We start from the raw sequence: 21,218 nt of genomic DNA on the forward strand, positions 1-21,218 counted from the left end.
TATATTAAACATGAATTACTTGATCAAGTCGATTGCTTATCATAGTTTGTACAATAGATGTAAAGTTCCGCATGATTCCACGCAAACCCACTACTTCCCTCATGTGGCGCTTCAATTGAGCTTCAATTTCTTCCCCTATCCGTTCTTCACCTTCCACAAGAGTTTCATTCAATTGCAACACGACTCCTTTTACAGAATGAAGTGCAACCTCATGTTCATTTATTACACTGCTAACCTAGACGAAGCAATTCATGAAAAATTTAAAATATCACATGTATTTTACTTTTTTACTTTAAGCTAGTTAATCCACAACATACAAAATCGAGTTTGATTAATAAAGTATCGCAAAGATAAAATAAATATAGTTCATTACACTGCTAACCTAGACAAAACAATTCATTAACAGCATTGCTTTATATTTTACAAGTATGTTCTCACCCAAATGCTGCTTAATCCACTACAAACAAATTACATATTCTGAAATAACTCAAAAAACTCAAAAAAAAATAAGTTTCATTGAAAATGTATAAATTATTTTGAATAATAAAAAAATCAGTATTGTTATTTGGTACAATTTAATAGACAATACTAAGACAAGTAAAACACATTGCATATTACTTACATCTTCAGATATAGCACTTAGATTGGTATGTAGTCTTCTGTGTTCTATTAAAGCTCGCTCATGTAACTCCAAAGATACTTGAAAATTTCCATCTGTTCTTTGTAATGCTCTAATATCATCTGCAATACAATTACTGTATACTAACAAGCTAATGAACATGTGAAATATCTAATAGCACATCTGTTTGAACTCATTGCTTGAAACTAGAGTATACCAAATATGAATAAATGAATGAAACTTGCTTTAACCTTGCTTACGAGTTACCATGTATGTTACTTTGTAGGTTGAGCAATCGCCGTTAAGTGTCCTGCCCAAAGACACATACCATCACAATGGTAGCAGTAACCAGCCTTGAACCCATTACCTTTAGGTTGGAGGCAGGCGCACTAACCACTTTGCCACGGTGCCGTATTATATATAACTAATATTATCAGCATGTGCGACCTTATGCTGACATTTTACAGTTAAGAGTTAACTCTACTACCTACAGTAATTTACAAAACATAAAACAAATGGGCTACCTCTGACTAAAGCAAGATTATTGTTGCAGTTTCCAAATAATGGAATCCAACTTCCATTTAATGATTCAAGTGACATCAAACGTGTGTTATGCAGAGAAGTGACATCATGTAGAGAAGTTTTAACTTCAACCACCTAAAACATGTGGTAATTTAGCAGTCCTTTCGCTAACTGTTTTTCCAGATGACTGCCAACTTGGACAGTCCATTAGCATGCTTAAAAACGTTAAATAAATTGTATTTATTTTACATTCTATACTTTACCTTATTCGATACAGTTGTTAACCTTGAATTAATGGTCAGTTGATTTCTAGCAACATTTTCACCAATCTGTTTAAATTGTTCTTGAACAGACTTTTCAAACTGTCTTGTTGCATTTCGTTCTTCTTGACAAACTAAAACAGATTATTTTATTTCACCATACACATTAAAATATGTTCAAGTTTACCTGAGTGAAGATTTAAAGCAAGTTGTTTGTTTAGATTGATGTTTTCTTGATTCAAAGAAATGTTAATCATTTGATTATGTACTGTTTGATCCACAGTGCGTAATCTAAAATTAGTGTTGGCTTATTCAACTGTGTAATACCAAATAGGATAAAATTCAGCCAGATAGTTTAAATCTAATTTGCAACAAATTTAATAACTTTGGAAATGCAAATTTTGGGGGCATAGATGAATTAATTTATTTACTGTTTTGGTGTCCAGATTTTTGCATAGTAAACACAATGGTTTTTAAACACAGTTGTACAATATAAAGACTTAGGCGCTTAAAAAAGGTTCCAGAAGTTGATATTCTGTTTAAGTGATCCCACTTTTATTGTTCCATAAAAATTAAAAGCCAGGTATTCCAAGGCCTTGCATAGAATTAAATTGACCAAATTTGAACATTTTAAGACAATATTTCTAAACCTCCCTTTCCCCTCCTTCTTATTTTAAACAGCTAATAATTAATTTTAATTGTCAGGATATTAAAATTAAGTTATTGTTCTAGTTGGTGGATTTTTCTTAATATCAAGGGTGGTTTTTAACATGCTAAATATTTTACAAGTTTAAAACTCTGTAGTTTAAAGTTTATTAACGTAACAGATAAAGCTATTTTAACAAACACAATCAGCTGCACGTTCTTCCTTAGAATGACATCAATATTTGAATAAAAAAAGTGATAAAAACCTGGTTTGCAGATCATGTTGTGATGTCATTAGTTCTTCAACATTGCCTTTCACAATGTTCATATGATTTGTCATGTCATGATAATGATTCGTGACATTATTTATATTTGTCTCGGCATCTCCCAAACTTCGCTGAACAGCTTCCAGATTAGAACTTAGATTCGTAAAATTGCGATGTACTGATGTTACCCTGTGTATAAACTATTTATATTTAGTATTAAAACAACGCTGTTTATTTTGGGGAAATTTGCATTTTATCAACACTTTCTTATGACCGCTTAACAAAAATAATAAATTAATCTTCAAACATTATGTTATTAAAAAAATATAACTTAAGTAATAAATATATTAATGTTTGAACCTTGTGTTTAAAATATTTGTTATTTCCATTAAATTTTCATGGAGTCCATTTTGACTTTGAGCAACAAGCTCATTCATTGTTTCATTTAAAAGGTAAATTTTTCTTCTTAGATCAGAATCATTTGTTTTCATTCTTTCATGGTTGAGGTCCTATAAACAAATAAAACAAAAAGAAAAAAAACAAAACAAATAAAAACAAAAAATATTTGACCATTCAAGCTACATTAATGATTTTTTGACAACTTAAATTACTTAAACAGTTTATCCACCAAAATGAATTTTTTTTCCGCCTTAATCAAGGAACTATTGTTTTACACATATATGTTTGGCAAAATATATTGTGTAAGATTTTACTTATTTTTCAAAAGATAAGTTCTGAGAATAATATGCCAGGTAGTAACAACAAAAGAATCTATACAGAGTTTTAACAATAATACATAATATAATATACAACTTTTTCCATAGATTCACTTACCAGGTTAACTTGAATATGATCTGTGTCTCTTTGAAGTCTGTCTAATGAAAGATTAAGAGATTGCTCAACACTCATGATGTGATCGTACAAAGTGTCACGTTGGCTAGCAATGTCAGTAACAGAGGACGTGATATTGCTTATACGACTTGATAATAAAGATAACCGTAAAGCCACAGTGTGTCGTAGTGAGTCAGCATCACTGTTTATCATTCGACGCAACAACATGGACTCGTTGTTTGATCTTTCATTTTGTTCTTTTATTAATGAATGAATTCTCTGCATGAAAAACGAAAAGAAATTAAATTAAAACCAAAATCTTTACATCAATAAACATTACTATAATACACATTTAGGCATTTAAACATTTATACTAGCATCTAAGGAATAAATGTAACTCACTTTACCCTCGTGTGGCCGGAAAACGACAGTCGCTAAAGAAGGGTGTTCTGTTTCATACACCTTATGCCAGCTTATGAGTTACAGTGTAGGTTACTTTGTGGGTGAATACTTTTGCGGGAATATTTTTATGTGTGGTTGATAATTATCCAAGAGTTAAATTCGGTGATAACACTTATAGTTGCTTGAAAAGAACAATTTAAATATAAATATTTCAAACTCTGCACCCTGTATGTCGGTGGTATGTGACTCTTGGTAAAATTCATAAAAGAAAACTGAATTTATATTTGAATAAAATAAAAAATACCGAAAATCGATTCTTGGTCCTCCTATCTGTTGCACTATGTTTATGAACAGCTGTGTTAACTCCATCCACTCTGTTGGATAAACGGTGAAGAGCAGAACGAAGACGATGAAAGGAGCTGTTTAAAAACACAACCGACTCTTCTACTGAAGAAGATAAATCGGGTGAATCGCCCCTGAAATAAATGTAAGGTGAAGAAAAATACCAAAATAAACTTTGTATGTATCAATGTAAGGAAACCAACTTTAGAGTATTATTCATTAGGTAACTCCTTTATCAAACTAAAACAGTTTTGTCTTTTACCCTAATGACTGTTATAATGTGGTTGAAAACAAAGCCCCAACGCGATATAATTTTTGTTCCATCGACTATGGTAGCGAAGATTTATAAATATTTTAAACAAATAAAAACAGGATATAACGACGAAACAACAGTTATATTTACATTTAATTGAAAGAAAATAAGCAAGGTCCTAGCAGACAAACAAGTTCATTCGGTTTTAAATCAGAACTTTGTACTAGAATCATGTGAGATTATAAATTGATGTAAGAAAAGGCACACTGGAATAATTACTAAAACATATGTTTACATACATTGTATTTGTAGTCAGTAAAAATTTAAATAATAAAACTCGATGCTCTTGTGGCAAAAACATCAGGTCCATGACATTTTTAACAGAAGAGCTGTATCTAATAATAAAACAAAATTGTAACATACAGCAGATACTTACAAATGTGTTAAATTATCTTCAAGTAAAAGAATTTTTGTTTCAGCATTTTTTATTCTAATTTCCACAGCTTTTCGTTGCACTTTGGCAAGATTTCCAATCTCATCCAAGCGTGACATCATACCAATTAAAGTTCGTTCATTCATATTTAATCTTAAAAAAGAATCTGTTTATTGTAAAAATAACTTCACAGTGAAAAGCTTTTATATGCATTGTTTAATATATCAAAGATATGCATTAGGAATAACAAAACGAAAAAACATATAAATTAGTTACACAGAACAAATTTTATTTTTCCAACTTTCTGGCTTCAAGAAAATAAGTTTTTTGGAAGAGCTTTAATAGATTTATGTTTAACAGCAACATTTTATACATCTTTTATCTTTTGTACAAATAAAAACCAACAAACCAAAATTTAACATTTGTCGGAAATTACCTTTGTGCAACAAGAGTCATATTGTTTCCAGCTTGGTTAACATGCTCCAGTAACTTTGTCTCCAACTCTTCAATGTACTGACTATTTTCACTCGTCTGTTGACTCACTTGATCAAGATATTGTCCAACAGTTTGCAAAGTATTGTTGTTACGTTCCAACTGAGTAGACATGGCGGACCATCTGTTGTGAACTTGATTTTCAAATGATGTCATGAAAGCAGTTATGTTTGCAAACAAAGTCTCGTTTATTCGCTGAGTTCGACGATTCAGTGAATCTAAAAATATAAGAAAATGTATCTCCCATTAAATCTGAAATTTAGACAGAGCCCATTAGAATATTATCCCAAAGACACAATATATATATTTAATGGTTAATGTAATCCAGCAGTTGCCAGACTGTTTAAGTACAGATCTCAATGAATTTAATTGCTTTTTAATGTAGTATAACTTACATTTCCATAATTCATCTTACATTTCCCCATTATAAATCTAGTCTTGATTGCCATCATAAAATAATTTTGACAATGCAACCCTAATATATTATTTACACAAAATAAAATAGAATTTTACAAAAAATGATAAACTGCCTTGTTAAAGAAAAAATGTATTTATAACTATAGCTACACAAGACAAACCCACCTCTAATGTTTCTATTCATAACAGACAATGAATGCTGTTGGTTGCGAACAGATTCTTGAAGACGCTGAATAACAACTCGTTGTCTATCAAGTTTCCCAACCACTTCATTTACTTTGTGATCTTGTAATACAATGACAGCCATGCTTTCATCTGCTCTTATTCGAGCCTGGTATAAAATGTATAAAAGGGTTAAAAATTGATTTGAATAGTTAATACTTATTTTAGCGATAATTACTTATAATGATGTAATACTAATATAATAATATAATAACTTTATTTGTCTTTTTCGCAAAGTATTGTTGTTATGTAGAGAAAATTTAAAAATACTTTAAACTAAAAGACAGGATATAGTGAACAAAAAAAATATTCATTAAAAGACATTTTCAGTTAAAAACATATTTACATTTATTTGGAAAAAAATAAGTGTGGCCGCTACACCTAGCAGACAAACAAGTCATTTATGTTTAATTATTATCAAGTGAATCCTTTAAAAAAACAAAAGTATGTGTAAAGAATTGATTTGAATGCATCAAAGTTTTAATACTTATTTTAGCAGTCATTAATTAATTAGGCCTTACTTAATCTTGTAACAAGGGTGGCAGTTCAAACACTATATTTCTAATCAGCAGTTAGACAACGTATTATTTCCCATTGGGTTAAAGCAAATAAACAGAGCGCCTCACTCAAAAAAAAGGCCTCAATGGTAGCAGCATTGGGATTTAAACCTGGTACCTTGATAATAAGACATGCATCCTAATGACTGTAATGTATAACCAACACTGATTAAAGTTAATACTATAGATAACAAAGCGGCAAATATGGTAATCTCACCTCTTCTACATGTGCAACGGTGCTATCCAGTCGCCGAGATAAAGTTACCACGTCTCTACAACAAGATTGTGATTCAGAAACTTTGCGTTTCAGCAAATTAATTTCACGTTCTTGAGTTTGATATGATCTTCGTAAATTTTCAATTGACCTGCTTTGACCAGGTCCTATTCCACCATCATTCTCAGTTGCAATCATGTGTGGTATCTATGTTAGGCAATACAATAATAAATATAATTAAGCAATAATTATAAAAAAAATAATAAATTTATTTGTCTCTTCAAATTATGGTAGCGAAGATTTAAAACTATTTTAAACGAAAAAACAGCATATAGCGACAAAACAACAGTTGTTAAAACACGGTTACAGTTAAAAACAAATTTAGATTGAGTTGTAAGAAAATAAATGTAAATATGCATAAATACATCGTTAAAATAAACATTAACTTAAACATGTTGTGTCCTTGTGTGACAGGGTAACGCAATGTTACACATATTTTTTTGTATTAATTACAATGGGAGAATCAATCAGTGACCACTATAAATAATGAAGGTTAGTTGTTTGTTCACATTTAAACAAATCAAAACTTACATTAAGACAGAGATCTGTAAACGATAAGACACGCCCACTTCTGCTTTTATTATTGTTCATTTGTTCATAGCTAGTAATATTATATTTTTTTTAATTTTCGCATTTATTAACTGATTTTACCAAGTAGTTCAAGAATTTAGAATTCAGATGTTTAAGAAAGTTAGCATTATTATATCTACAATAAATTGAACAATATGGTTTAAAAAGATGTTTTTAAAAAATGATTTTAATGAAACAATTACCGAAGCCACAGATGTTGTAGTGTTAGAACAGACAGATCGAAGAAAAGAAATTTGACGATCTTGTTTCGAATTTTTGCTGAGTATGCTGACAAGATGATGTTGAAGACTTGTAATGTCAATTGAGGTTTTGCGTAAAACATTATCATGAGAATTTAAACGCCTCCCATGCAAGTTGAGTAAATCGTTTACACCAGTATCTACTGAAGCAGGTGTGCCTAAATATATAAACAAAAATAAATTGTAAATGAATGTAACTTGCTTTATCCACGAGTGGCCAGGAAACAATGATTCTCATAACACAGGTGTTCTGTTTCATACATAGTGACCACTGGGTTGGAGCAATTGCCATTAAGTGTCTTGCCCAAGAACACATATGCCCACAATGGTAGCAACGTCGAGTCTTGAACCCATAACCTCTGGGTTACAGGCAGGCGCGCTTACCACTATGCTACAGTGCCGTATACACAATACGGTTATATGTGTTATTTTTGACCAATATGATGCCGAACAAAAGTTGGTGAAAAACATAAAAAGTTAAAACATATTATATATTTACATTATACCTTCATCATTATTGCTGTTTACTGCAACAACATGGTTTGTGTTTGAACCACTATCTGGAATATGCGCCTGTTGTAGTTGTTGTTGTTGTAGACTCCTGACAGAACTTTGCAACTCAATAACCATGGTTTGAAGAGCTTGTACTTGCCTTGATTGGTCAAAATTGTTATTTGTTGCTGTTGATTGACTTCCAATGTTTGTTCTATCTGAGTGATTATGATCTGTGAATAGTTTATTAAAAATCCAAATCCTGATAATAAATTTCATAGCATCTATTATAAAAAAATACCACGTTCTTTTTTTAAATTGCAGTCGATGGAGCAGCTGTAATAGAGATTTATAACTGATGTGATAAGAATTTTATTACATAAATCTTTAAAAACCAATTTAATTTTTGTGCTTTGTAACTTAAGTATCAAAATACAATTTTATGAGTACAATTTTTTATCTGGTATAGTAGCTACATTAAGCATAGAACCTAGTATCCTCTGGTTACAAAGCTACTCTAGCTGTATTAGTGTGGTGGGTGTTTACAATATTTGGACCAGACATACAACTATGAAACTAATTTTACCTGATAACTGTTCATTCATTGTCTCTATCTGCTCTTCCAAACGTTGTACATTATGCTCAGCACTTGACTTCCATCTTATTAAACTATCTACAGACGTATGTAACCTGCCGACATCTGAGTTCAGTTTTTGTACAAGACGTTGCAGATACAGCACTTGGTTTGGTCCATAGTTTCGTGGTGAACTGTACAACTAACAGCAATCGTGTTATATTATGCAATGCATACTTACTAAATATAAGGTGCTAGTGAAGAAACTTCCGGTACCTAATTTTTTATGAGCTCTCAGTGTAGAGAGTTCCCCAAACTTTCAGTGAGGGGAATTTCCCTAAGTTGAACTTTTATGTTGAATTAAATGTGTTTTCTTATCTTAATTTTAGCGGCCGCTTTACATGAAACAAATCTTAAAAACTACTCACCGAGTATCCTGATCTGCAGTTAAGACAAGGAACAGGTGGAACCCATCTTGTTCGCCTCTCCAACTTTTTTAGCTCATTTTTCAAACTTTTCTTTAAAAAAATGTTACGTAAAAAAAACAATGTATTTGTACTTCAGCATTAAAAACACGATTGCGCATTATAGTTTTGTACATGAGAATAAACGGATTTGCATTTTTTGAAAACAATATCATCACTGGCTTGAATTATAATTTTATAGTAGGGTGGGGGAAGATGGGACATCTTTTTATTCCTTTATCTTCTCCCATTTAGTAGTAAACAAAGAACATTCAAAGAAATATAAAACCGTATGCTCACGACTTACATGGACCGTTGTAAATTGCTTAAAACACGATCAGGATATTCGAGTATTACGTGCTAAAGGTGTCCCGTCTCCCCCAGCCTACTATATTATTTTACACGAGATGAATAAAAATCATCATCATGTTATATTATGTTCTTATGTAATAATTTAAGAGCGTCAGATATTCCGAACGGAGTCGTGGCCGAGTAAAGTAGTGTTATCCTAACTACAAGTACAGGACTGTGGGGTAAGGTGGGACAGCCCAACACGTGATCTAAATGTCCTGATCGTGTTTTAAACAATTAACAACGCTGTTTCATAGTCGTGAGGAAATAGTTTTATATTTCTTTGAATGTTTTTTTTTCTATATCAAATGGAACAAGAAAAAAGAAAACTTGTCTCATCTCACTCCAGCAAGCTTCAGTACTATGAATTATGATGGGACACCTTTAACACATAATATCTAAATATCCTGATCGTATTTTAAACAATTAACAACGGTCTATGGAAGTCGTGCGGATACAGGTTTATAATTCTTTGAATTTTCTTTGTTTACAGCCAAATAGGACGAAAAAATAGAATAAAAGGTGTCCCATCTTTCCTCGCCCTACAATACATATATATGTATATACCCCTGCGGGATGGATGGTTGTACCTTAGTGAACATGTGTGTTTAAGTAACTTAGTTAAAACAATTACTTTACACGTGATATAGAAAAATATTCCTTTCAATGTCTGTTCTTTAAAAAAATGCCGGCCCGAGGTGCTTAATATTATAAACAAAACTAAAAATACCTGGGTTTCTAGTTGTTTAGGATTCAAACTTTGATGTTGCACGTAACTTACATTAGGACCACGAAGTAGTTCATCTAATCTACTGACAGGTGATGCGGACGTCTTTCTTCGGTGGTGGTGCTGTTATAAATATAACTGATTTATTCGACTAAAATAGATTTTACTATAAACTATACATCAGTTTATGCGATGGCCATAAACATGATGGTGTACTTTCAGAAGATCCGTGTTATAACGACTGTAGTTTCCCGACAAGCAAGGATAAATAGGTTACGTCCAGAGGTTGTGGTTCAAGGCTTGCAGCTGCTAACATTGCTGTTGACCACGGCAGGCCGTGTGTGGACGTATGTATCCTTGGGAAAGATACTTAGCGGCAATTACTCCAATCCAGTGATCACTAATAGGCTGTCTAAATTATAAGCCAAACATGACAAAAATAAAAGTCCCAAGAAATAATAACCTACAAAGTAACATGTATAATAAGCTGACACGAGGTGCATGAAACATAACACTTGTGTTTAACGACTATCGTTTTCCGGCCACGCGAGGTAAAAGCAAGTTACATTCATTCATAAGTGCAGGTAGTAAAGTATATACACCTACTCTGCCATGGCTACGTTGCTGATTGTGAACTCGACGATGATCCAACACTCGTTTTGTCATCGTGCATGTAGTAAACGAGTATAACAAATACATCAATAGCAACCAATGGGAATACAACATTGCGAAGGTATGAAGACCTAACTGTGTAATTAACAACACAACGTCGCCCTCAAACTACGCATCAAATCCTGTGCTGCAATCAAATGTCTATTCTTACTGTAAACATAAAATTAACATTAGTAGAGCTTTCTCACTAAAAAACAAACAATGATTTAGTTAACCCTAAAATCACATACGCTTGTGCAGCGCAGCGCCAACATTTTTCTTTTGGATTATTTCTCATGGGAGAGTGAACAGCAGGGCACAGGAAATGCATTGGGAAGTTGACTTGTAAATGAATGCTGCATGTCTTCCAAGCACCTCGCATATCGTTTCCTATACTCCATTGAAGCTTACCAATGTTCTTTATTGCTGGTTTCCCCACCAAGACGTATCGGCATTAAGGGGCGCCAGATGGTTTGTTAATAGGGATATAAACAACCGATATTGCTTGTTATGAGCGGTTAGTTGTCTCGTTCTGTGTATTTATAAGTTCACGCGTAATCGAAATGTTTTTTTAATCACCAAAGATATTTTGAGTGTAAAGCTTTATCGTAAATTCTGTGCTTTCTATGTTGTGGTACCTATATTTTACTTGATGCAGCTTGTTTGATACAAAATATCAAATATACTGCGTTAAAAGGTTTTCATGCCCTGATGTATTCTGTTTATAGCTCTGGTATTACAAAGAACCTACAAAGCTGAAGAGATGTAAAAATCATCTGAAAATACAAGAAGTTTTAACGAGTTTTTTTTTTCTAGATCTACAAAACGCGTTTATGATCGTTGCATGACAATGTGTCAACTTGGTAAAGATTTTACCAAACATTTTGCGAGACTCAGAAATTTAAGACTGAGGTGTCGCTGTTAAGCAATTGTTTTTATCTTTATGGCCGAGTATTCAAATATATTACGATCTTATCCCAGCCACAAAGTTTTGACATATTTCCAAAACGTGTCTTTGAATCATTTTGCTTTTTATGTGGACGGAAGTATATACAGTAGGGTGGGGAAAGATGGAACACCCGTTTATTCTATTTTCTCGTACAATTTGATAGTAAACAAAAAACGTTCAAGGAATTATAAAACCGTATCCTCACGACTCCCAATTGTTAATTGTTCAAAACTCTATCAGGACATTTGGATATTATGTGCTAAAGGTGTCCCATCTCCCACACCCTACTATATATAGTAATATAGTAAAGTATGCATGTGGTGAGAACTCATGATTAAATGTCCACCGTAAAGGTAACTTTACGAACGAATAAACTACAGTCGTTATAACACAAAAGCCTATTTCACACAATTCGTGTCGTTTACGAGTAACCACATACGTAGCTTTGTGGATAAATATTTTAGTGTTTATTGCTAAAAACTTGACAGTTCATTATAGTGACCACTGCGTCAGAGCATTGATGGGTATACCCACATTGATAGCAGCATCGAGCCTCGAATCCGGTATGGTTCAGCAAAGTACCACGGCAACGGACAATAACTGATCACCCTAAAAGCTTCCCATAAAGTGTAATATAAAACTACCAAAGCGTTTCGTTTCAGTATGTGAATTTTAATCACTATTAATCTTTTGTTTAAATCCGTGATTATGTTGACACTCGTAATTGAATAGTGGCCTCCATGTCATAACACGCCCATCATGGAGTGAATGACAAAGCCTGGTGTGTGTATTTAGGTTAGTTGCCATGGGAGCTAAACCTGTTGAAGTGACCCGAGCATTTTAATGACAGCAAGCTTCGTAGCTAAAGCAAACCGGTCATGTTAAACTCTTTAAAAAATGAGATTAAAGAATACATCAAACTATATATTAGACTTGGAAACCGAGAATATCGTTAGTGTATGAAAGAAAGGAGTTTGTGTTATTATAAAAAGTGTTCGGCCAGGCAGTATATGAGATAAATATTGTATTAATGCTTATACTGTTGTTATATAACTTAAACGAATCTTAAACATTAACTACCATAGGCAACGTTCAGACTTGCATTGGTTTGTTTGGTTTGTTTTGTTTGCTCGTGCTCGCTTACCACTTAAATACAATGGAACACTTAACAATTCGAGTCACGCAACAGGACAAAACAAATCTGTGAATACCTATAGCGTCTTGGGTAACGAAGAAAACAACGTATCACGTGATCAAGTGGTCGTCAAGTGTAACATGACGATGTGTGGGTTAGATTCAACGCACGATCAAACTGCTTCAAGCAATGCTGAAACTATTGCGACAGCACAACAACGTAAGTTAAGCTATTTTTGAACCAATGTTTCGCAATCTATTCAGGTCGCCTTTTAGCTTAAATTAAGACTTAAAAACATCAGTACGAAAAATCCCCAGAAAGGCGGTTTTATGGTCACGTAATGTATTAAGGTTTATATAGAAGCTAAAGTAGTGTTTGAGTTAGGCTAGTCTGTCAGACTGTCAATATACCGGTATCACATTGTTTATTGTAGTATATGTGGAGATAAAGAAGCCACGGTTTTAAATATTTTCCTTGAGTATAGTTTTTATTCGAGCGTGTTATAACGACAGTTGGTTTGTTGATAGTCTTTCTTTGTTATTTTATTTGGTTTCTAGTTTATATTACGATGTTATTTTAATATAATTACGCGCTATTATATTTAGTATTGAAAATATGCTTTTAACTAGTTTTAATCACTGTTGTTTTTTCGCTATATTCTGTCTTTTTGTTTAAATTAATTCTAAATCTTTGCTACCGTAATCGAAGTGACAAATAAAGTCGTTATTATAAATATTTTTACAAAAGGAAAAGAAGAAACTACTGATGTGCCACTGAGTGAAAAGGGCGTTGTACTGCTGCAAACAATTTTAGGAAATAAACCTCACACTAAAACAGATACAAGTGACGGTAACTCAACAACGGACGATTCTGCACTAAATTCCCAACCGAAGATATTTAAAAAATCAGACGAACTATCTTCTAATACAAGTTCAACAAAACAGTCGACTGAGATAAATAATTCAAATCTGTCCGAATCACAAAGTAACACCAGTAGCAGTTCAATGGTTGACACAGTCGTGGAAAAAACGAAATATAAATATAGCAGTTCATCATCAACAAGTGTTTCAAGTATTTCTACCTGGGAAGGCACGATAGAAGAAATACAAGATAAGCAAATAGGTAAGCTATTTCTCATCTGTTTATCATGTTAATATAGCCCGACGCCGTGGCAAAGTGGTTAGCACGCATGCCTCTAACCACGCATGCCTCTAAGGTAATGAGCTCAAGACTCGGTGCTGCTACCATTGTAGGTGTATAATTTATTGGGCAAGACATTTAGCGGCAATTACTCCAACCCTGTTGTCACCAATGGTTTTTCAAACACAAATAAAAAATCACCGACAAAGTAACAAATTTGGTAAGTCGTAAGCTAGCACGAACTGTATGAACACCCGCGTGTTATAACGACTGTCGTTTCCGGCTACTCGAGAATTTAGCAAGTTACGTTCATTCAATAATTATATCGTTTTCGATTACATTTCACAAACGCTGTGTTTCAATGTTCTCGTCGTGACAGAGTGGTTTGAGCGCTCACAGCGTAACCAAACGATGTTTATTCAAAACTCGCTAGGGTCAATTGTAGGCGTATGTCTTCTAGGGCAAGACAAAAATATTTTAATACAGAAAGTAACTTTGTGGTTTTTATTATTCAGAAAACAAAGACGCAGCGTTACTGCATTTAACAGAAAGTAAAGCTCGTGAGTTTCTATTGCACCGCTTTTTGGACCAGCATTACACAGAAAATCTTGATTTGTACAAACAGTGTATTCACACTGGTTTGAACAAGCAAATAAGCAAACAAAACAAGACCCCTAGTAGTCGATGTAAACGAGGAAAGAAAATCAAAATTCAGCCACACGTAAACGGTGAGAAAAGTTTACAAATTAATTCTTCTGTTTGCACAACTTCTGTAAACGAAGCCCAAGCAAAGCGAGCAATTCGTAGACTCGTAAAAGACTTGCGAAAAATAGCCGAGCGAGAAAGTGACGACCGCACCATGGGATCAAACGTTACTCAGTCGGCAAATTCAAATCCGAGCACGAAACCGCCTCCAGCACGCAAAGTGAGTATAAAGCAAGGCTCATCTTTGGATCAGTCAATCAAAACGCAAGAAACGAAACAACTGGGGCCTGACAACAAAGCTCCGACAACAAAAAGTATTTTGAAAGACAGCAGTCGTGCACCGGATTCCTCAAGCAAAAAACACGTACGTCTAAACCAAACCCCTCACACTCAAAAAGAAAGAAGGAAATCTAAAAGCCAGATAAAGGTCGGCCCGACAACGTCGAAAAAATCCACACGGAAAGATTTCCTGAATTCTAGTAACAAATTGAATCTGCCCGGAGAAATGTTTTCGTATTCGTACCTTATGTCTCTGCTTAACACCCTTCAAACTAAACAGCAGGGCGCTGGTTATTTTTATAAAGGGAATCAGGTTACACTTGTGCCCTCTCCTATTCGATCACGACCAATCAGACCAGTTCGACCTAAATCAGCACCCTTGCGCAGGAAAACACGGGAAAAAACAACTCAAACTCTGCCCAATCGCACAGAAGAAGACACGGAGAATGGTATGAGCTTAAAAACACCGACACCACCAAAAGTTACTAGCACGAAAAATTCCCCTCCGTCAGCTATAAAGAATGGACCGCAAGTAAGACCAGGTAGTGCATCCATAAAGTGTAGCTGGGTGCCTGAAGATTCCGACCCTAAACCACAGATAAAGGCAAGTACAATAATTTTAAGTGGTTTATGAACGTAGGTGGCTTGTTTGTCTGCTAGGTGTAGCGACCACGCTTATTTTCTTTCAAATATATTTGTAAATAACTGTAAGTGTGTTTCAACAACTATTGTTTTGTCGCTATACTGTCTTTTCGTTTAAAATATTTCTAAATCAAATTCAATGGTATTTTGATTGAATACAGAACGAACCCTTGTCACCCTGGAAAGCTGTTTGTCCTCGGTTTATTTTATGAATATTTTCAATAATCCAAAACATGTTTTAGGCCTCCGACCACCAACTGAAAAACACGGACAACCCGGCCATTGCTGAGTGGCTGAAGCGTAAGAACCAACTGGAAAGACAACGACGAATTTATGACACGAGGAAAAATCGAGTGAAGAGAGAAAAGTTGATGAACGAGTTTAATGAGCGAGAAAATAAAAGAGAAGAAGCGCAGATTGAATATGAAAAGTGGAAAAAGAGAAAAAATCGGTAAAATATTTTATTTATAGGTATAGTAAAGTGGGGAAGATGGGACACCTTTTGAATCCATTTTCCCGTCCTATTATCTCATTTGGTGGTGAACAAAGAACATTGATAGAGTCATAACACCGTATTCTCACGACTCCCATAGACCGTTGTTTATTGTTTACAAGACGATCTGAATATTTGAATACTATTGGTCTTCTCCCACCCTAATATATATTTGTTTAATATTTATGAAATCTCAGGGAAATACTTCTGCGACGACGTAAAGAAGCGCATGAAGCAAGCATTGGATCATCATGTGAGGTTAAATGCACGGGTGAGTGCTGTTGATGGTTTGGATTGTTTACAAATATAAATCTTGTCTTTATAAGTTGGTATAGTAAGATGGGGAGAAATTAGGCGCCTTTATCACATATTATTCAAATATCCTGAATGTGATGTTTTAAACAATTAACAACGGTCTATGGGAGTCGCGAGGAAATGGTTTTATAATTCTTTGGATTTTATTTGCGTTTATTACCGAATGAGACAAAAAAACAGAATGGAAAGTGTCCTATCTTTCCCACCCTGCTATATATACGATATCGTTTTAGTTTAAGTTTCACAAAGAAATGCCGAAAGTAATCTGACCCCTTGCAGTGCTTTATAACGTTGGATGCATCTTTATCTTTATAAAATAAAAAATAAATAAAGCTTAAAATGCTCGGTTCTATAAAAACCCGACGTCATACTTAATTTTACTTCTTTGATTTGTCTATCGTTTTGGTTTTACTGTTTCAGCTATATATTCTATTCTATGTTGGTGAGGACCTGCGACGTGACACGCCATGGTTCCTAGGATTTAGGTCAAGATTGGCCCATTACCCAACACCCGGGGTGTTACATTTTCATCTATTTAAACATTATATTTATATTTACATTTTCTCTGTACAGAAGACAGCATAGAAGAGGCAAGCAACAGCGTAAAGTTTTCCGATTTACGAAGTTCAGCAAACAGTGCAAGTTCAATGAAAATGTTACCAGAGAAAAAAATCCGACCCAAGTCAGCTCCTACTAAAGTTTCTTTTAACTTCCGGGAAGACAATCTTGTTCCGGTGAAAATAGATTTCGAAAGTGGTGATGTGACGATATTAAGAGAAAATGAAGCGAGTTTTGGAAGTCATCTGTCTGCTCGTGAGCCCTTGATGAGCAATGATGGTACCGGATCAAAAACTGGTAATTTTCTAAAGGAATTCTTGGAAGTAACAAACAAGAAACCATCAATGTTTGATATTTCTACTAGTGCTGGTACTGATGTCCGTAAATCAGAATCTGAAACACAAAATAAACCAGTTGCATCCGCGAAGAAAGACGCAGCCGCAGATAAAGAAAGGAAAATGTACAATACCTGGGTACGTACTGGTAAAAAGGCTCCACCGCGTTCTAATACAGTAAAAAAGGTTAAGAAGCCTCAAATCCCAATTCACGATCCAATGAGCAATGAGTTTATATCTGACCTCGCCAAGCGACGGATCAAGAAAATAATGGATCAAAAGAAGAGAGTCGACACAGGCCTGCGATCTAAACGCAGCAGTTCTACCGTACCAGCTGATGATGAAAATACGAAAACGGCGGAGATACGAAAGTGGAGACTGAATGAAAATTTATCTTGTAATGAAGAGAAATCGATTAAACCAACTCCGCCTAAACTAGCAGTCGAAGAAAGACCGAAGTTTACTTATAATCGAAAATCAAAAACGAAATCTGTTTATAACGAACGAAACCCCGTTGTAAGACAAGCGCTGAACAACAATAGCCATGAATAGGAGTCATTTATTTTAAAGTTTTGTTTTATTTTGTAACCATTCCAACTATTTATTTCTGTTGATATTTTCGTTCACGTTGAGATTAGTTTAAATCTATTGACGCATTGTTCAATAAAACGTATACGTTTTAAGTTTATTGTAATGAACATTACTCAAAAAAAATGTGTGCAAAACACTGTGAAATGCATGGTATTTACAGCGAAACATTAGCATTGTATTTGGCCTTCCAATTCCTTCATCATGTTGATCCATTCTGAAAAATAAAATATTATTTTACAGGGGTCGTGTCAGTATGGCATACTGCAGCTTTTCATGACTAATGCTCATAATAGGGTCGGTTAATCTCATCCTATTTAGTAGTAGCATAAACAAAGAATAATTACATAATGTTATAACAGTAACCTCGCTACAATAAAAAAACATTGTTAGGTGTTCAAAACACATTCAAAGAATATGTTATTGTGTGCTAACGGTATTATACTTATGTAGTAACAGTACTGTACATTTTAAATTTTTATTTTAACTTTTAAGATACCACGAAGTTATCGCTGTGTGAAAGACCCAAATTTTACACTAATTGCAAAATTGATTGTGCGAGCCGCAAATTCAAATAAACATACAAATTAAGTAAAGAGATGTACACGGTTAAAATAACAAACCATCAAAATCAATATGTTTATCCATGTTTTCATCTCCGTCCTTCATGAGTTCATCGATTTCCCAATCTTCGATTTTCTCTCCAGTGTTCTTTAGCGCCGTCTAACGGTTAATATTTATTTAAAGTGATGTAGCTAGAATCTAAGGTTCTGGAGAAGTTCACAATATTTGTTTCTCTTTTTACAATCTTTTAAACTTGTAATTCATATTGGCACTTTTTAGTATATCAATAACTTAAAGCATGTTTTTCATTGAAGATACTTTTCATTGTTTTTACTTAATTCGATCTTTTGTATCGTAATCGAAGGGACAGATATTAATGTAGGAGGGTGGAAAAGACGGGACATATTGTCGTTTCTTTTTTCCTGACCCATTTGGTAGTAAACAAAGAATATTCACAGAAATGTAGAACCGTAGTCTCACGACTCCCATAGATAATTGTTAATTGTTTTAGACACGATCAGGGTATTTGGATATAATGTGTTAACGGTGTCCCATCTCCCCCCCACTCTGCTATATATATATTATGTTACCTTAAGTTCACTCCAGCTGATAATACCATCGGCGTCAGTGTCATACCAACGGAAGGTTTCTTTCAGAAGTAATTTAAATTCTTTGCTCAAATCTTCTTCGCGTTTGTCTTGCCCACCATTCAACTGCTTTGCCATAAAATCAAGAAATTCATCCAACGCCAGTGTATCACCTAAAAGCAACATTGTATTAGATATAATAGGTTGGGGTAAGATGGTACATGTCTTTATTCTATTTCTCGTTCCGTTTGATAGTAAACGAAGAACATTCAAAGAGTTACATATACCGTATTATCACAGTGTTGTTAATTGTTAAAAACGCGATCAGGAAATAAGGAATTCGTGTACTAACGGTATCCAATCTCACCCACAGTACTATACAGCACGTTGAACAAAAAATAACAAAAAAGCGAGAATAAACTACAATGAAAAATTATGATGAAACGATTACGCTGTTAAATAAACAAAGTGGAAAGTTGAAGAGACGGTACACCAACAACCAATAGTTTAAATTTAAATTATTAACAATTATTACTTCAACAATTGTAAGAAAATTGTACACAAACTCTTTTCCATATAGCATTGGCTCGAGCCATAAAACTCAGCTTACCTTCAGCAAAGTCACGGATGATTTCCTGAACCTCATCGTCGCTTGGTGATTGTCCTAACATTCTCATGACTTTTCCAAGTTCATCAGCACCAAGTTTACCATCGGTAGAATCTTTGGTGAATATTTCGAACGCAGCGGTGCACTCTATATAAAACACCATCATCGTTTAAATAAAATCTAACTTGCTTTATCCTCGCGTGGCGAGGCAACACATCTTACGACTTGTCTATCCCACCTTTCCCCACCCTTCCATACAGTAGCCTGACACGGTCTAGATAGCGCGTTTCAATTTCGTTTTAATGCGACTGCCAGGTATCAAAAGGAATAGAAACTGAATTTGAGACAGTTCAAGTTTTTGCTTATTGGCAAACATTTATATTGCTAGCAGCGTTGGGATTTGAATCTTATACTTTCGGGTTACGAGTCTCGTAACCACTGATGCGTTACGATAAACTAACAATAAATCTAAAACATGAGAAACAAGCAAACTAATGAAACATCGAATAACTTACCGTTCTTAAGTTCTTCTGGAAGAGACTGAAAAAAGATTTCGATTAGTAAATGAAAACTTCAATGTTTAACTTTTACCTAAAGTAAACATTTTCCAACTACGAATAGTCGTTAACAAGCATCTTATAACCGTATCCTTATCATACACGATATCCAAGCATTACTACATGTAGAATAACCCTATAAGCAGCATACAGCTTACCATTTCGTTGATAACTCGTCGCTTGATGCTTGTGAATCTAAACTGAGGTAATGCGGATAACTGAGCAGAGCAATTGCTTCTATAGTGCTGTGGTGAATGAAAAGAAAAAGGTTTCGTACATTGGAGGTGTCAACCTTGTATCGTAAGGTGACAATGACGTATGATGATGGATTCACCAGATTACGGGCGATGAGATGTTTATCCTTGTAATGATAAATGCTGTCAACTCTGTATACAGTTGTTCACTTTATACTTAAGTTAGGGGGTTATATGGTAGGTTGGGGAAGATGGGACCCCTTTTCATTCTATTTTCTCGTCCCATTTGGTTGTAGACTTAAAACATTCAAAGACTTATAAAAACGACTATCATACACCGTTGTTAATTGTTTAAAATATGATCAGGATATTTGAATATCATGTGCTAAAAGCGTATCGTCTCCTCCCACCCTACTATATTTAATAAAAATATAGGTCAGTTAGTTAAGTTGGATAAGGCTAGCACATAAAACCCGTATTTCATTGTCGTGTTTTGAACAATAACAAACGCTTTTTTGAAGTCCTTGTTTACTGCTAAGTGCGACGATAAACGAGAATGAAAACATGTCCCACATTACCCCACCATAATATATTATGCATGTCAACGTCCAACTGCACAGTTTAAAGCTATAATTGTGATAAGTTTTTTCATGCTTAATTGGTTCTATTGCGCAAATGGATAATCAGATTTAAAAATTGTGTATTTGCAAATATCCGACCAAGTACGGGTCGTGTCTTTGCGCACACTTTTGTTTCCATTAGAAGTTTAACTTTTAAATGTCTCGTTTGTCTACTAGATGTTTTTAACTGTAAGCGTGTTTTAATAACTGCTGTTTTGTTGCTATTGTAGCGTTTTATTAGAGGAAAAACGACTTCTCACCGCGACTCACAAAATAAGAATGCCGAATTTTCAAAGGGCAAGCAACGAGCGCGAAATGCATGAATA

The 21,218-nt window shown here is 34.2% G+C and overlaps 3 protein-coding genes across 5 annotated transcripts in view; 1 reads left to right on the top strand and 2 right to left on the bottom strand.

Moving 5' to 3' along the window:
* Positions 1 to 10,813, bottom strand: part of LOC149734586 (uncharacterized) — a 37,562-nt gene extending 26,749 nt beyond the window's left edge. The window contains exons 1-19 of one of the 2 annotated variants that reach the window (XM_089879630.1): positions 10,580 to 10,813; positions 9,977 to 10,096; positions 8,860 to 8,949; positions 8,444 to 8,633; positions 7,872 to 8,075; positions 7,309 to 7,523; positions 6,479 to 6,682; positions 5,648 to 5,813; positions 5,010 to 5,283; positions 4,577 to 4,726; positions 3,850 to 4,021; positions 3,147 to 3,422; positions 2,673 to 2,821; positions 2,313 to 2,501; positions 1,589 to 1,692; positions 1,405 to 1,535; positions 1,144 to 1,276; positions 623 to 741; positions 20 to 235 (exon numbers count right to left, since the gene is read on the bottom strand). In XM_089879630.1, the coding sequence (XP_089735756.1) occupies positions 20 to 235; positions 623 to 741; positions 1,144 to 1,276; positions 1,405 to 1,535; positions 1,589 to 1,692; positions 2,313 to 2,501; positions 2,673 to 2,821; positions 3,147 to 3,422; positions 3,850 to 4,021; positions 4,577 to 4,726; positions 5,010 to 5,283; positions 5,648 to 5,813; positions 6,479 to 6,682; positions 7,309 to 7,523; positions 7,872 to 8,075; positions 8,444 to 8,633; positions 8,860 to 8,949; positions 9,977 to 10,096; positions 10,580 to 10,699 (3,222 nt within the window). In that variant the 5' untranslated portion in view covers positions 10,700 to 10,813. Of the gene's footprint in view, positions 1 to 19; positions 236 to 622; positions 742 to 1,143; positions 1,277 to 1,404; positions 1,536 to 1,588; positions 1,693 to 2,312; positions 2,502 to 2,672; positions 2,822 to 3,146; positions 3,423 to 3,849; positions 4,022 to 4,576; positions 4,727 to 5,009; positions 5,284 to 5,647; positions 5,814 to 6,478; positions 6,683 to 7,308; positions 7,524 to 7,871; positions 8,091 to 8,443; positions 8,634 to 8,859; positions 8,950 to 9,976; positions 10,097 to 10,579 lie in introns of both variants that reach the window. The other variant, XM_089879629.1, reaches the window with a different exon arrangement.
* Positions 10,814 to 12,431: 1,618 nt separating this feature from the next.
* On the top strand, positions 12,432 to 17,858 carry LOC149734593 (uncharacterized). Of its 2 annotated transcripts, XM_089879347.1 has the most exons (6): positions 12,432 to 12,927; positions 13,456 to 13,830; positions 14,364 to 15,436; positions 15,717 to 15,925; positions 16,165 to 16,238; positions 16,856 to 17,858. In XM_089879347.1, exons 1-6 carry the CDS (start codon positions 12,849 to 12,851, stop codon positions 17,725 to 17,727), a joined length of 2,682 nt encoding a protein of 893 aa, XP_089735473.1. In that variant the 5' UTR covers positions 12,432 to 12,848; the 3' UTR covers positions 17,728 to 17,858. The 2 variants fall into 2 exon arrangements, with proteins under 2 accessions (XP_089735473.1, XP_089735474.1); XM_089879348.1 differs by lacking the exons at positions 12,432 to 12,927; positions 13,456 to 13,830 and adding an exon at positions 13,917 to 14,068.
* On the bottom strand, positions 17,832 to 20,358 carry LOC149734594 (troponin C, body wall muscle-like). Its single transcript, XM_089879349.1, has 6 exons — positions 20,237 to 20,358; positions 20,037 to 20,061; positions 19,525 to 19,668; positions 18,918 to 19,087; positions 18,387 to 18,486; positions 17,832 to 17,980 (listed from the first exon to the last, which is right to left on the bottom strand). Exons 1-6 carry the CDS (start codon positions 20,237 to 20,239, stop codon positions 17,934 to 17,936), a joined length of 489 nt encoding a protein of 162 aa, XP_089735475.1. The 5' UTR covers positions 20,240 to 20,358; the 3' UTR covers positions 17,832 to 17,933.
* Between the last annotated feature and the right edge of the window lie 860 nt (positions 20,359 to 21,218).

This window comes from Ciona robusta, chromosome 6 (assembly GCF_009617815.1).
Source record: "Ciona robusta chromosome 6, ASM961781v2".
In the NCBI taxonomy this organism is placed as follows: domain Eukaryota; kingdom Metazoa; phylum Chordata; class Ascidiacea; order Phlebobranchia; family Cionidae; genus Ciona; species Ciona robusta.

Bases quoted from the DNA above. Each gene is read 5' to 3' on its own strand.
- LOC149734593 (XM_089879347.1), top strand. From the start codon at position 12,849: ATGACGATGTGTGGGTTAGATTCAACGCACGATCAAACTGCTTCAAGC. The intron at 12,928-13,455 runs GTAAGTTAAGCT...TTTTTACAAAAG, and splicing joins TATTGCGACAGCACAACAAC to GAAAAGAAGAAACTACTGAT. The intron at 16,239-16,855 runs GTGAGTGCTGTT...TTCTCTGTACAG, and splicing joins ATGTGAGGTTAAATGCACGG to AAGACAGCATAGAAGAGGCA.
- LOC149734594 (XM_089879349.1), bottom strand. The intron at 19,669-20,036 runs GTAAGTTATTCG...TGTTTTATATAG, and splicing joins TCCAGAAGAACTTAAGAACG to AGTGCACCGCTGCGTTCGAA. The intron at 18,487-18,917 runs GTAACATAATAT...ATTAACCGTTAG, and splicing joins TCAGCTGGAGTGAACTTAAG to ACGGCGCTAAAGAACACTGG.